A 15,036-nucleotide genomic window follows, 5' to 3' on the forward strand; every position below is an offset into this window, starting at 1 on the left:
TGCACTGTGAGCTGTAGGGTCTTATATAGACAGGTGTGTGGCTTTCCTAATCACATCCAATCAGTATAATCAAACACAGTTGGACTCAAATGAAGGTGTAGAACCATCTCAGGGATGATCAGAAGAAATGGACAGCACCTAAGTTAAATATATGAGTGTCACAGCAAAGGGTCTGAATACTTATGACCATGTGATATTTCAGTTTTTCTTTTTTAATAAATCTGCAAAAATGTCAAAAATTCTGTGTTTTTCTGTCATTATGGGGTGCTGTGTGTACATTAATGAGGAAAAAAATTAAATGATTTTAGCATATGGCTGCAATATAACAAAGAGTAAAACATTTAAGGGGGTCTGAATACTTTCCGTACCCATTGTAAATATTGCTGTGATAGCCACTGAAGGAACTTATATTTCTAGAGTCTTCTAATCTGGATCCGAGAAAGGCGAGGTATTTCAGATCTTACTTAATAAGGTTCTCTTATCTGCCGCCATGGGCTTTAATACAATAAATCCAAGACTCAAAAAATATTCCACAATTTAGCATTGCACTCCTAAAACACTGTATGACTTATGATGGCCAGTTTTTAAACAAAGTAGCAAAATTCAACCAGAAATACTCTTTTTTTTTTTTTTTTTTTTTTTTTTTTTTTTTCTCCCACACACTCTTCTTCCTTGTTAGAACCATACTGAGTCTATGGTTCTAAACTGGTGCCACATACATGACCATCAGCGGTTCTGTTGGAGATCCGGGTGTGGTATACCAGGAGCAGTTAATGTAGCCTCAAGCCCCAAACAGGTGAAGAGCAGGCTACAGGTCTGGTAAGCTCACAAGTCCAGTTTTTGTTTGTTTAATTAATTTTCAACCTGGCAGTCTTCAGCCCCAAAATAAATGTTAAAAATTGGATTTCATGCAGTTCTCTGTGAAGCCATAAAGGTCTTCATACAACTTTTTTAAACATATGCAGCAGTACTCCACAAAACCTGTAAACAGACTTTGATGTGTAAAACGGTTCCCCTTGAAAGGTTTCTCCCACTCACTGATCTCCTGCATATCCCACATTTTATCATGCATCATGCAATTGTAGAAAATAACTTTCCCCAAGCTAGAATGTTTTTTTTCTTATTCTGCTTATGTAAAGAGCAAAGGAAGCTTGGCATCATTAAACTAAAAATTAAAAACACAAAGAGTCAGAGTTTTTGTTGTAAAGCAAACATATGTAATGACCAGTGAGTCTGTGCACAGGTTTCCACGCCGAGGAAGTGATTCTTCAGTGACTTTCTAACATGTTGCTACTGTATTTGCTAGAATAGCAACTGAACACATTAAAAAAACTAAGTACACACAAAAATGTTGAAAGCAAAATATAAACATCTTCCAAATAAATATTTTAAAACAAATTCAAGGCAACAGAAAAACAGCTTGCATCATCCAAATTAGAGCTGGTGTTTACCTAAGCACATTCCCTCAAATGCTCATTTAGTGGTCAATAGCTATAATGTCTGCAAACCAACAGCTGTTAAAAGTCTTCCATGCCAAAGTAAGATAAATAAATAAATATGGAGTAGTACCTTTCATTTGAAGACCTATTTTCATGCATTATTACTACAAAAATCATTCCAGAAGTGAGGAGGTAAAAGCCATTCTGTGAACATGAACAACCAGTGGTATAATGATGGAAATATCCTAGAGTTTTGATGAGCTTTCTTTTTTGGTTGATATAGAATATTTATAAAAATTTCCTCATCTAATCTCATGTCCATAGCAAGAAGCTTAAGTATTGCAGTAGCCCGACACAGTCAAAACCAGTGTACCATTCAGATCAAGGAGAAAACCTCTGCTTCACAGTGCTGACGTGGTGAAGCATCAAACATGATGACTGGAGGTTTTGATTGAGTGGAAGAAAAATTCATTTCTTGAGCAACATTGAAGCCAGATGAAACTTCCAAATGCATAACAATCAGTAGCGGTCTTCACCTTTGTTCCCAACAATGGTGAGGTAGGGGATTAAGTTCTGTTCCCTTCTAGCAGTGCAGTGTTATGTCCTCTTCTAGGTTTACGGCTTCATAGCCTTCAAGTTCTCACTTTTTCCTGCATTATCCTATTCATAAACATAAATGAACCTGAGACCTTTCAAGTAACTCCCCAAATCAAATTAGATCCCTGAAACACTAGCACTGTAGGAAGAGTTTCCTGCTATTTACCTTTACTGTCTGGAATTCCAAGGTCCTTTCATTAAATCGTGGCACCAGACAGCCTAACGTCCTTTCAGGAATCCATCCAGCATGTAGTCTCCCTTCTCTGTCAGCCAGTATCCAGCCATAGCAGCCACGCCTCCAATGAAAATGGCAGTAAAAACCATGTCACCCTTAGCAGCAAGTGTAGCTAGGGCACAGATTACAACGCCAAAGAACATCTGCTGCAGCACAAGGACCTCATCATCTGTCATGTCATCAAACAGTCCCTTCTCTGGGTCAGCTGAGGTAGAGGAAAAAAAAAAGCTTAGCCAATAGATCTAGAGAAGATGTCAGCAACGTATGCATATTTACTACTGTGATTACTTACCAGGAGGCTTATTCTCAACACAAATGCTGTCTCTTCTGATGAATCCATCGGCACATTCACAGTGAAAGGAGCCCTCCTCGTTGATACACGCCTCATTGAGCCCTGGGCATGCTATTGCACGTTCACTGCATTCATCTATATCTGTGAGAGGAGGCGGGGAGAAACTTTTTATGGGCATTGAGAGAAGTAAAAAGGCAATACCATGTGCAAATTTAGTAGTTAAGTAGCATATGTTTACCAAGACACTTGGCCCCTTTCAATCTGTATCCACGTGCACATTTCTTACAGCGGGCAGGACCACTACCCATACAGCCCACACATGCTTGGTCACAGCCTGGGTAAAGTAAAAGCAGAGTAGTCAAGATTACATGCTAAAGTGGCCATTAAGTGCTATACTGACAGCTGCAAGAATGTCACAAATATTCTCAAATAGTCGCTCCAGAAAAACTACAGCTAGTGATGTTTTCACTAACCACACAACTATAACTGTAATGATTAGCTGACAGGAAATTAATGAGGAACCATTCTGATAACTGAATGATCATTTTATGCATTTTCCAAGCAAAAATGCCAAACACTCACTGGTTCTACGTTCTCAAATGTGAACATCTGCTGCTTTTCTTTGTTATATATGAAACTGTAAACTGATTGCCTTTGAATTTTGCACAGTTGTTTGAATAAAAATTCCTTGAACTGTAGGAAATGACACTATTTTCTGACATTTTACAAACAAAAAAAGAATAAAAGGTTTTTCTTAAATTATTATAATCTCAATTTTGCAAATGTAACCAGCTACAGAAATCCACAGATCTTCAGGGATGAAGATCGCACATGCATTCATTAGGTACTCTACAATACAGTGAAAGCATGAACTTAAACAGCAACTACACAAGAGAGCCTACCTCTGCATTCATATGATCCATCTGTGTTGTGACAGTATGTGTTAGAAGGACAACGGGCCAGCTCTGTACCACACTCGTCAATGTCTGGGGGACATTATAAGGGCAGTCAAACAACACGCATCCAAAAAACCAGCACCGACTCAGTGAAATGTTACCACATAGCCTCTAAAGCCACACTCACCCACACACTTGTTGTCATGAAGGATCCAGCCAGGCTTGCAGTCAAGGCATTTGTAGTCCTGTGGTCCTGAGCATTTCTTACATGAATGGTAGCAAGCTGGATGAGAGGCACAGCGACAGTGAGAAAGTCAGTTTTTAGACAACCTCAAACAAAATGTATGTAGAGAGGGCTGAAACGGTTCTCCCAGTCAGAGGCACCTGCACAGGCTCCTGTGCTGTCATTTGAGCTTTTCTCTCTGTAGTAGCCATCAGCACAGCTCTGGCACAGATGGCCAGAGTATCCAGGATCACAGACGCACTCCCCATCTCCCAGCCGGGTCCCCTCCCCCTCACAGCGACCCAGACCTCCACACACACCACCAGGGCCTGATGGGCACTCTGTATTGGGTGAACATGCCGTTAGCGGTACTCTGGAGAGCAAATCTTTGATTCCAATTATATTCACTGAATTATACATCTCAGTGAAATCTGTGTGTCATAAGCAGGTTAAGTGTGGTAAAATCAGGTAGCTTGTGTTGATGCTCTATGTGTTTCACACCTTTGCAGTCAGGCCCAAAGTGTCCAGGAGGACAGCACAGTCTCAGCTCCTCTATGCACAGCCACTCAAAGAGGTCTGGTGCCTCCTGCTGCCTACAGGACACAAACAGGGGCACAATGATCCATCTTAACAATAACACAAAGCTGGTGCCAACACACTCCCAGTATTAAATAAATAAAATGTGGGTATAGACCTTATTTAAAGACAACTTATCCAAATGTAAGACAGTCCACACTAACTCTATAATTTGATTTTGGTCCTTGTAAAATTCCTAACTTTTATTTTTCTGTGAAAATTGTAGCTAAAACAGAATTAACTGTGATTAACAAAAGGTTATTTTCTACTACATGATGCACACACTAGCCTGGTTCACGACCTCTGAGTCAGACCTTGAATTTGCTCAGTGATTCATAAAGGTCTACTGTTGAGCCTATTAAAGACTGTTTCTGCCAGCTGGAGAAGCTGTCAGCCCATCCAGGCCAAGCGTTGTAGGCAGGATTAAGAATGTCGGGGTCATTTTGGTCCATGACTTGCTAGCTACCTAGCTACATTCATGAAAAGGAGCCAAAGAATTGGTGACAGGTGTCACCAAAAATTGACGCTCAAAAATTAATACTACTAGCAACAGCTACCATAGCTTCTCTGCAACTGGAACAAAAAAAACAAAAATCAACCAACATGTCAGGCTGAATGAAAGAAGTAAAACAAAAGTACAGTTCAGTTTGATTATTATGTACACAGCGCATTTACCTGTGGAACCACCATGTCTCAACTTGGTCTTCTATCTGCTCCAGCAGCCGATTACATTCAAAATCTGTTTTCTCACAGGCAGCCTCCACTATCTCTAGGAGCCGAGTCTCACTAACACAAGAAGTCAACAATTAGAGATGTAAGACAGTAGTTGAATGATAGCAGAAATCCCCTCATTCACAAAAATGGGGTAGCCTTGCTCTGGGCCAAAAATCACTCACACATTACAAAGTATTATATATAATTGCAGGGTAGACAAAGGAATCCAGAAACTGAATGGAATTATTCAGGATGGTTCAAGTAATACAAATAACAGAAAGATTAAGGTTAGAGTTGGGCATCTAACAACAGAAACACATTTGATATTACAGAGAATTTGCATTACAGTGCCAAGAACAAGTCGCAAACTCCTAGGAATTACCCAATTTTCTGCATTAACTAGTCTTCATCTAAGTCACAAGTTTAGACAAACTGTTTTGCATGTACAAAGTACTGACTTCAGATGAAGTAAATAAATTATAAAGTCTTGATTTTCAAAAATCCTACCTGCGAGCATATTTAGCCAGCTTCTCTTCTTCCCAGGCTGTGTTACCGCCCCCAAAGTTCTTGTTGGCTGTGTTCTCTAAGCCCTAAAAAGAGATGTTTCAGGACTCAGAATACCTAAACATTTGACTCAGAAGACAAACATGAAGTGATGGGTTATTAAGTTAACTGCAGCACCTTAATGAAACTCTCAGTGAGTTTTCGACAGGTCTGGCATGGTGCCGTCTGGACCCTCACCACAGAGAGCTCTGAGAGAAGCACCAGAGCAGGTAGGAATGGCCAGGCACACCACATGATCCTTCAGAGGTAACACACACAAAATCAGTATGTAATGCAAATTTTCTTTCAAATAGTTTGGGTTTAAATACTACTCAGTTATCAGCAGAGCAAGTTTCATTAACAATATCTATACTTTCAACAAATAACAACATTTCACTGTATGTCCCTGTATTTAAAATTAGCATTGTAAGAAGCTACAAGAACATTTTAAGTGTTTATTAATTTACAGTGTTAAAAGTAGAACATCTCTTGTATAAACATATTACAGTTTTTTACTACATGGACATTCAATGTCCACAGGAGTTAGAGTTGTTGACAAATACATTAATACACACACCTGCTTTCAACTATATTATAGCGTGTTCAGTGTTGTTAGAAACCTTTAAAAGACACGTCTTAGCCTGGTTGTGATGCTCTAGCTTCAGCGTTAGCTTAGCTACCTCAGCATCAGCACCACACGAAATTAGCCAACTAGCAGCTAGCTAAGGTCGGTAGTTAGCTGTTAGCCAAAGCTAGTACTGCTAATCTGTCTGGTGTATCTTTACAGTTTGATCAACTCAGCGACAGTGATATTTAAACAATAGTGTTTTAAAGAGTATTTAACAATGCACACCTGCTAAGTAATCTTTACTGCAGCTCTACTGAAATTAGTCCGCCTGACTGCTTTTATGGCTACTCTGATCATAACGTTAACTTACATTACTGCAGATCAACCGTGTCCGCTGCACCACTGATGATTGTCTGATTCCCCGCTAGTTCACGCAATGCAGTTAAAGTTTCACATTTTGGGGAGCCGGTCTTAAAGGTTCAAACGTGCCGTTTTTGTTGAACCCCCAAAGCAACGGCCTGCCGGCTGGATGACCAGCCAGCTAACATCAGTGCTGCTCACACAGTTCAGGTAGCGTTAGTGCTAAGGGCGGCGCTAACACGGATGAATGAGCAGCTTCCAGTTGATTCTCAGACAGCGGAGCCACACGGGATGTACGGCACCGCCTAAACCCGTGGGACTGAACTCAGCAGGCAGTCACTCAGCACTAAACTTCACACAGGCTGACACTGTCACCGATGTCTGCAGTGAGACGATGCATTCTGTTGGTGAACCCGTCTAGATTTCACCCGCTTACGTTTGCAAGTTAATTTGGTAGGCCTATTACAGGTTTCGGTCTGCATGGCACATATATTATATGTATATTAGGCTACAGCAATTCTTCCAAACACGGTATGAGCGACCCTACTTCTGTGTGTGAGGTCTGTTGATCTTTATCTTTATTTATTTGACAAAATCAACTCAGCTTTAGCCTAAGAAACTTTTTTTCTTTTGCCACATAATCAAATGTTTATAACTGTTCCACAAAAGCAAGAAGATATATATTTCTTAGCTCAGTAGACTCTTTTAAAATGCCTAAAAATAAGAAATTCAAAAAAGTGCTTGACTAATATGACTTTTCCACCAACCACAAATTTAGTATGCTTCATTTGAATTCCCTATTTTACCTTTTTATCATGACAAACATACTTAACTTTTCATTTTCAAATAATGTAGATCTAGGAAACTCAAATTTTACAATGCTTTACTGAACCTCTTGCCAACATGTATGCTTGTAGCCTACATTTGTTCTGTTCCTATTCATTTTTACAGGTCAAAACCTATGAACCAGCTGTGCAGAGACAGCTTTAAGGGTAGGTTGTAATGCAGAGTGTCCCCCAGAGATATAATAATTTAGCAAACGACCAAATACCCCAAAGTAGGAGGCAGCTTGTGGGTTCCTGTAACAAATCATCCAGTTTTGCTGTAACTTTAACATCATTTTTTTTAAATCTGCTGCAGCTACATGTGCCACAGTTTATGAATTTTAGGATTTGGGGGATAATCCTATCTGAAACATTTTTCTGCATGTTAATAAGAATGTTTCTCTGTAAACACACATCCTAAATTAAATTTTTGTACAAGACACATTGTTTATTCAACCCCACTTTAAACAGTAGGGACACAACATAGTACTATAGTAATATACAGTTTCTATGTATAAACTCACATAAAGAAAATAGCATATTTCTGACACTTTTTTCTTTTTAGGACCTTTTTATACAATACATGTGTTTGCAGAAAGTGAAATGCTATGTCAAACACACACGGTAGCTTGGTTAACTGGTTTACTCTAGTCTTTTTTTTTCTTTGAATTTTCTTTTCTAAGTAGTGTGAGGCTTTAATGTTGTGTACTGTAATTTCTTGTATCAGCGTCAACTCAGCATTTATTTGAAAAACAAGCTACTATTTCTGCTGTCAGACACATGAAACTGATGTTTAGAAACATCCATCCATTATATAAAACTGCTTATCCTGACACTGAGCGAGAGGTGGCGTACACCCTGGACAGGTCGCCAGTCAAATACAAACATTAAAAACTGATACTGATTTATAAGAGCATCTCAGAGTATCACTTGTGGTTCTTTCAAGTCATTACTGACTGTTTATTCCAAAACTGCAGCCTGTTTGGTCTTTTTCCCCTGCTGTCAGACCCATTCCATTTCAGTGACCCTAGGGCTTGTGTCAGGGCTGGAGGGGGGCGTAATAAGACATGACTGCAAAGGCACCATTTCCCCAGAGTCTTCTACTCCTACCCCAACACAACTCTGGGGCATCCCAGCAAGACGTAATACAGTAGTCCCTGCTGAGAACCCTGACAGCCCTCTTGCCAGAGCTCGGGATGCCATCCTGAGTCCCCCAGCCCTCTTACGTCTGGCTGATGCTGTGGTCACTTGCTGAGCCCCGGCCAGTTCAGTCAGAAAACCAAGGCTCTGGGAGGGGAGGCTGTAGAAATGGAGGCCGCGGAAGAGTTCGGGCAGTGGCCAAAAAGCACTTGGAGGCTTAGGTGGAAGCGATTCAAACTGCACCAACATAAACCGCTCCCCAGCACGGCCCTGTAAATAGTCTGCTAGAATGCAGCTCAGTGAAGCATTAAAGACATCTACACAGGGAACACGGTAGCTCCTTCCTGTCTCCTCTTCCTCTGTGTCCATGTTCCTCTCCCTGGAAGTGGTTTTCTCCCAGCTCTGTGCTCCCCATTGTTCGGCCCTTATCCAGGCAGCCTGGGTTAGAATTAGCACCACTTTGCCCCCCTGCCTTTTCAGTCGATCCAGTCTTGAGTGGAGCCAAGGTACGGGGCCCAGTATGCTGAGCTCAGCCTGGCTCCACAGGTCTAGAGACACACTGAAACCCAGGTCCTGGAGGGACAAGCCCAGGTGACACATCAACCCTGGCAAAGCCTGACTGTCATCAGGTGAGTATAGCAGCACCACATGACCGCCACCCACAGCTCCTGAAATAAAGAAAGATTAAAAGGTTTAATAAAGTATAAAAGAATGGTCTGATATTTTGAGAAATGTGGTTGTTTGCAATCTGGCAGAGATTAAGATGAGCAGGTTGATACCCCTCTCCTGTCTTTTTGTTAGATACAATACTACTGCCTGGAGACAATTAGCTTAGCTTAGCACCTAGACTAGAAACAGAAGTGAACAGCTAGACAGGCTCTGTTCGGTTATTACAAAGTCTACCCACTGGCACCACTAAAGCTCACAAATAAACACATTTAATTGTTACAAAAAACAAAGTGTAAAACCAACAATGTGCCATTTTCTATGGGGTTATGTGTAAGGCTGTTTCTTGGTTGGTGTCATTCTCCGCTGTTCACTGGTGGATGTTTCTATTCTTTGTCTGTAGCCTTATATTTAACAGACAGATATAAGGACCTTCTCATCAGAAAGTGAATAGGTGTATTTCCCAAAATGTCTAACTATCCCTTTAAGAATATTTACAATATGAGCTAAGATAACAGGAAATAATTTTGTTTTTATTACTGCAGAGTAGAATGAGGCACAATAGCAGCAAAAAGTAGCAATAGGAAAAAAGAGTAACACCTGCAAGTAATACTTTAAACACAAGAACATTATTAATACATCTCTACAAATGTATGAATGAAATTATGAACATTTAATATTAACAGTATTCAGAGGACAGTCAGTCTCAACCGGTTGTCAGAATTTCACATACCTTTAACGTCGTCATCTTTCAACCATCTCCACATGTAACCTAAAAGGAAAACAGAGCAAACATTGAGGTGCTTTGCTGAGGTGCTGTTAATATCTAATGATTTACAGTGATAGATGACTGACCCTTTAGGACCCCTTGTATAAAATAGGCTCCTAGTAGGGCCACACACGTCAGCAGTGATCCAGTGAGGAGAGGCAGACTCCATCTCCATCGAGATGCTGGAAGAATAAATTATTTACCACATGTGTAGCTTGTTTTAGCTGATAAGAGTTACACATTACATTCCATTCATCTGGGTTTAGACAATAATTAATAGTATTACTTGCAAATGGACACTGGGGCTCTAAGTAGGACTCCATCCTTTGTATCTTTATCTAAAAATGATAATACAGTATGGCTAGTAGGAAGCAGTCATTAAAATGTTTACAGTAATATGTAATATTGTATTTCATTTATATGATAGTTGCTCACCTCAACACAAAGCAGAGGATGTGATGGCACGTTGAACTCCCCTGTTTTCTGAAAATTGAATGAAGAAGTAAATGAATCAATTTAAAATTAATCAATGTGTTGTAAATAAGCTCACAGACTTCACACTAAACTTAAAATTGAGTTATGTATTGATCATCTCAGCAGTTTTTTATATTATATAATTGCTCCAATTTAAACTAAATGAACACAGTACAGACAGACTCTGAGCATGATGAGGCCGTTAAAATTTAACTTTAAAAGAATGCTCCAATGTGCAGTTTCCAAGTTTACCAAATTTGCATCCTATTCATAGCATCCCTAACACCAGTCTTTGCATATTATTTTTTGGCATAAATGTACAGTACTTCCTTTTTTAAATCTTCATATAACTGTAATTTTTACACAAAAAGAAAATGTGGCAAAATGCTGTTTCCAATGATGGAAAATAAGTTTGAAATAACAATAAAATGCAAAGGAAACAGGATGCATATATAGCCTAAGAGGAAATGCTGCTTTGGGTTTTTGCTGTTTTTACCCAGTGTCCATTGCGTGTTGCACACCAGCCTGCATCTTTGCTTTGCAGTGTCTGTCTGGAGCCCATCACTTCTTCACACTGGCCTCCTGTCGGGTCCTTTTTGCACAGCCACACCTCTGCATCCAGTCTGCAGGGGGCAGTGACATTCCAGCTCAGCCCTGTGCCGCCATCCCTCAGTGGAGATTCCACCACAGTCACAGACACATTGTGCTGCATCCTTTCAAGTGCATCTGAAAAAAAGAAAAGCACACAAACACACACATCGCTATGTTGTGCATCTATTACCATGTAAATGTACCTTGATCTGACACTGACCTCGGTGGATTTTGTTTACCTTGTTGGTCTTTGAAAGGGCAGAAATTTCTTCGAAGCTCTTTTTTCTTCTTCCACACCTAAAACAAAAGTTTTTATTTATGTTATTTAAAAAAAAAACCCATCTGAAGTTCTTATATAATGTCTGTCACAATGAACATGTCAGCTACCTGGAAGCAGAGGCATGGTGCAACAAAGCCTGATGAAATGACCATTTCTCTCTTGCCTTTGGGCTGCAAAGGTAAAGAAAAGTTACACAGTCGATATTGTTTTTGGAGTAACAGATTGCTATGAATACACTGTCTGGATAATACATATGACTGACCCATGCAAAAACCTCTCCAGGCATTTCATTCCAAACCATTTGGAACATAACCTCATCTTGACTGATGTCGGTGTCTTCCAGTTGGAGGAGGACCGCATTTGTCTTATGATCAGTCTCGACTCGGAGACTGGGAGCTGACACAAAGACACCAGTCATAAATAAGCTGCACCTTTATCACTTTATAAGTTACACAAGACTGTTTTTTCTGGCACTTGTGCATTCTCGTCAGCATGTACACAGGGAACACCTGTTATATTAGTATTGTTGCCTACAAAGACCGTTTGCGATTTGACAATATCTCTTACCATCACATGCCTTTACAGCTCCCTCTAGGTTCATGGAGCAAACTGAAATAAAGAAAGAGAAGCAGATATTTATTGACATTACTCAGCAATTCAGCACGCCTTTAATTACATCACAGCACTTCACCTCACCTTCTTCTAAAGATGGGAGTGTGACTGTTTTGTAAGTGCTCTTCGATCGCGTGTTGACAGTGACCAGAAGAGGACTGCCAAACTTCACTTTCTCCGTCAAAAGCAGCTGCATTTGCAGGAAATATGTGCACATTGTAAACTTTGAATCACTCAGTAACAATAAACAAGACAAAGATCATTTAGAAACTAGTCTCTGAGCAGTTCAGTAGGTAGGAATGCAAGGCAGTGAGTGCTGGGGAAAATATTCACATTTAAATAAAAGGATAAATACAACAATGTAAAAATACTCTATTACAAGTAAAAGTCCTGCATTCAAATTTCTGCTTGAGTAAAAGTTGATACATCAGCAAAGTATCAAATGAAACAGTATGGATTCTACAGTAAACGGTGTCTTGTGACTGATGATATCATTAGATTGTTAATACTGATGCATCAATGAATAACCAGTATTACTATGGCAACTGGTTGAGATAAAGCTAATTTACAGGCTCCACCTATGGGTCTCCAGAAAAATCTCAACAGTCATATGATAAAGAGGAATAACAAACAAAACCAAGTTTAACAACTGCTTTCATTTTTACGTCTTTTCTCCTACATTTTTTTCTAGTCTGAGCTATACACTGTTGTATTTTCTAAGCTTATCATTTTTTATTGTAATACTAACTATATTTATCAAATAGAAGTGGAGAAAATGTACATAATTTCATTTTGGAGTGCAACTAAAGTAAAATACAATTGATCTGAATCCAAGTACCTAAAAATTTGACTAATTCAGGTCTTGGACAAAACAACTTAGTTACTTTTTTCCACTGGAGACTAATTAATTCATTAACAACAGAAACAATAACTACATGTGATAAGTTCTTCACACCTGCCCAATAGTTACTACCTTATGTGTGGGCTGTGTGTGGCTTAGTGTAAACTGCAGCATCTTGCTAATTTCCATGGAGTGTGGGGAGCTGAGACACACTTGCACCAAAGCTGTTATAAAAAGAGCAGAGAAGATGAACAGTAAACTGTGATTTGTATTTTTAAAAAATACAACATAATCCATAGAAATGAAATGGTGTGACTTTGTGCATGTTTTGGGTTGAGCTTATGATTTCATACCTCTTGGTTCAGAAAGCACAAACTGACCACTTCCCTCTGCCATTCCCAAGAACTCTGCTTCATTAGTATGATCACCAGACTCCTCAGAAACATCCAATGCATTAAGCACTTCTGCAACAATATGTGCAATGCAGTCACAGTCAGTAATTTATTTAACCTTTGTTATGTGAAACAACTAGGATCAATGTTGTCTACTCAAGAAAAGATTTAATAATAGCAGTACAAACAAAACATTTACTGTAATGAGGAAACTACATGATGTGATCAGGACAAATTAAGAAAAAATCAAGGTGTGCCACCCTTGCTGATAATACCAAACACAAGGTTTATGACAAAGCTACCTTCGACTGTGATGTTGATTTGCAGGCAAAGTTGGCAGCTGTGTGCGGCTGGACAGCACAGAATCGCTTCAAGCTGCACATGTGTAACATTCATTGTAACACTGGGATCAGGCAGCACATCAAGGCAAGGAAAGGCTGCAGAAAGAAGAACTTTTCTGCTTTAGACAAACTGCAGATTTATTCTAGTGTGAGTTTGTTTCCATAATATGTGATATAGTGATGTTGATCATGTTGCTACCTGAGCTCACAAAGCAGTCGGTCAAACCCTGAAGAAAGAAAAGATGTTAACGAGAATCGGAGAACTCAGTAACCATTATGAAACATGGCATGACTAGCACTGAGGTAAACAGTGGTGAAAGAGGTAGCCAGATCCTTGGCATAAGTAAAATCAACTCAAATACAAGCACAATGCCTGAGTTAAAGTGTTCACTGTGTAGAGTAAGGGCCAATATTGCATTAGTGATGAACATAGCAGCAGCTTCATAAAGAAAACAGAAGCACCTCTTGGTATAATGCAGTACAATGCAACAGCTCTCTCACTACCTTCTTGAAGGCAGAGTTTACTGCAGGACTCGAATTAAACGGCATTAATTTCATCTATGTCTACCTAACAAATTGGCCACATATACACATAAGTGCAATGTTACTAAATAACAAGACTTTTCACAGCAGACATAATTAGTGTTAGTGTTACTATTATCATTTATGATAGCAGTGTACCTGCCATGACAGTGATGGTGGGTCAGTGTCAGCCAAAACTGTCATTAACCTCTAGAGTCCTGAGCTTTGGAAACCCAAGCTGTGCGGTCCTCATATGAGGACGCAGGGACTCTAGAGGTTAAGCTAAATCAACAGGTCTTTCAAACAGCTAAAGCATCAAACTGTTCTGTAATGGATTTTATTGTACATATACTCAGGTCGCCTCTGGTTGATTTTCTCTGACAAAACTCAAGCTGAAACAACCCTTCTTGGAAATGGATCAGTAGGAGTAAGGTGTCACGCTGGGGCACAACAGTAAATAAGTAATGGGCATTAAACTGATCTCCCCCTCTTTGTCTGTGCTGTCCCTCCTTTTCCACCCAAAACCCGAAGCCAGCACACTCAAGTTTGTCGTTATGTATTTCTGAGTACATTTTTCACAGGCAACAATAAACAACAGTAAATAAAGATAGTAACACACTTAATCCAAACAATAAACAATAACTGAATTTTCAGACACTGGCTGCTTTCTTTACTATTTTATGATGTCAGAGAAAATGGTTTTACAACTTACTCAAGAAAAATGACAGAAACGATTAGATCTATATATTATAATAGACGTTATACACTCACTGCCAAGTATATAATATATGCAAACACAAAACAGAGATATTACAGCCATATAAAGTAATTCTGTTACAGTCTTTTTCCAAGGATTATCATGGTGACTTATTACCTCGCTACAGATAAGCTCAGGTATGTCTTGGTGAATCGTTTCCAGCGCACCTGCCGACAAGAACAGCCAGAAGCACAGCAGCAGGAAGAAAACATGTGGCACCCGTAGGAGCGTGAGAGTCATTGCTGCACCTGGCACAGCTCTGAGAAACTCTCTGGTTCACGTCCTCTGCTCCACGGCTAATGGTCCCTTATCAGGAACTAAAATAATAAAGTCACTCCTGCAGCACAGCGTGTCAGTTCCTCTGAGAAATGGCACTGGGCCACT

At 39.7% G+C, this 15,036-nt stretch overlaps 2 protein-coding genes across 3 annotated transcripts; both read right to left on the reverse strand.

Annotated features, from left to right (window-relative positions):
* Nucleotides 1-629: 629 nt before the first annotated feature.
* Nucleotides 630-6,935, reverse strand: creld1b (cysteine-rich with EGF-like domains 1b). The gene is made up of 11 exons (XM_020610615.1): nt 6,454-6,935; nt 5,654-5,774; nt 5,480-5,562; nt 4,934-5,044; nt 4,184-4,275; nt 3,844-4,023; nt 3,647-3,742; nt 3,466-3,549; nt 2,802-2,897; nt 2,564-2,704; nt 630-2,476 (listed from the first exon to the last, which is right to left on the reverse strand). Coding segments are annotated over exons 1-11 (1,227 nt in total). The 5' UTR covers nt 6,456-6,935; the 3' UTR covers nt 630-2,255.
* Nucleotides 6,936-7,322: 387 nt separating this feature from the next.
* Nucleotides 7,323-15,034, reverse strand: wu:fl23c11 (interleukin-17 receptor C). Of its 2 annotated transcripts, none has more exons than XM_020610767.1 (16): nt 14,820-15,034; nt 13,573-13,600; nt 13,335-13,469; nt 12,994-13,104; nt 12,773-12,864; nt 11,884-11,989; nt 11,755-11,796; nt 11,450-11,583; nt 11,295-11,357; nt 11,147-11,204; nt 10,813-11,042; nt 10,278-10,325; nt 10,129-10,180; nt 9,929-10,024; nt 9,807-9,845; nt 7,323-9,075 (listed from the first exon to the last, which is right to left on the reverse strand). In XM_020610767.1, the coding sequence occupies exons 1-16, from the start codon at nt 14,862-14,864 to the stop codon at nt 8,270-8,272; spliced, it is 2,085 nt and encodes a 694-aa protein (XP_020466423.1). In that variant the 5' UTR covers nt 14,865-15,034; the 3' UTR covers nt 7,323-8,269. The 2 variants fall into 2 exon arrangements, with proteins under 2 accessions (XP_020466423.1, XP_020466422.1); XM_020610766.1 differs by having other exon boundaries at nt 14,770-15,034.
* Nucleotides 15,035-15,036: the final 2 nt, after the last annotated feature.

Source organism: Monopterus albus, unplaced genomic scaffold, assembly GCF_001952655.1.
Source record: "Monopterus albus unplaced genomic scaffold, M_albus_1.0 scaffold106.1, whole genome shotgun sequence".
Classification (NCBI taxonomy): domain Eukaryota; kingdom Metazoa; phylum Chordata; class Actinopteri; order Synbranchiformes; family Synbranchidae; genus Monopterus; species Monopterus albus.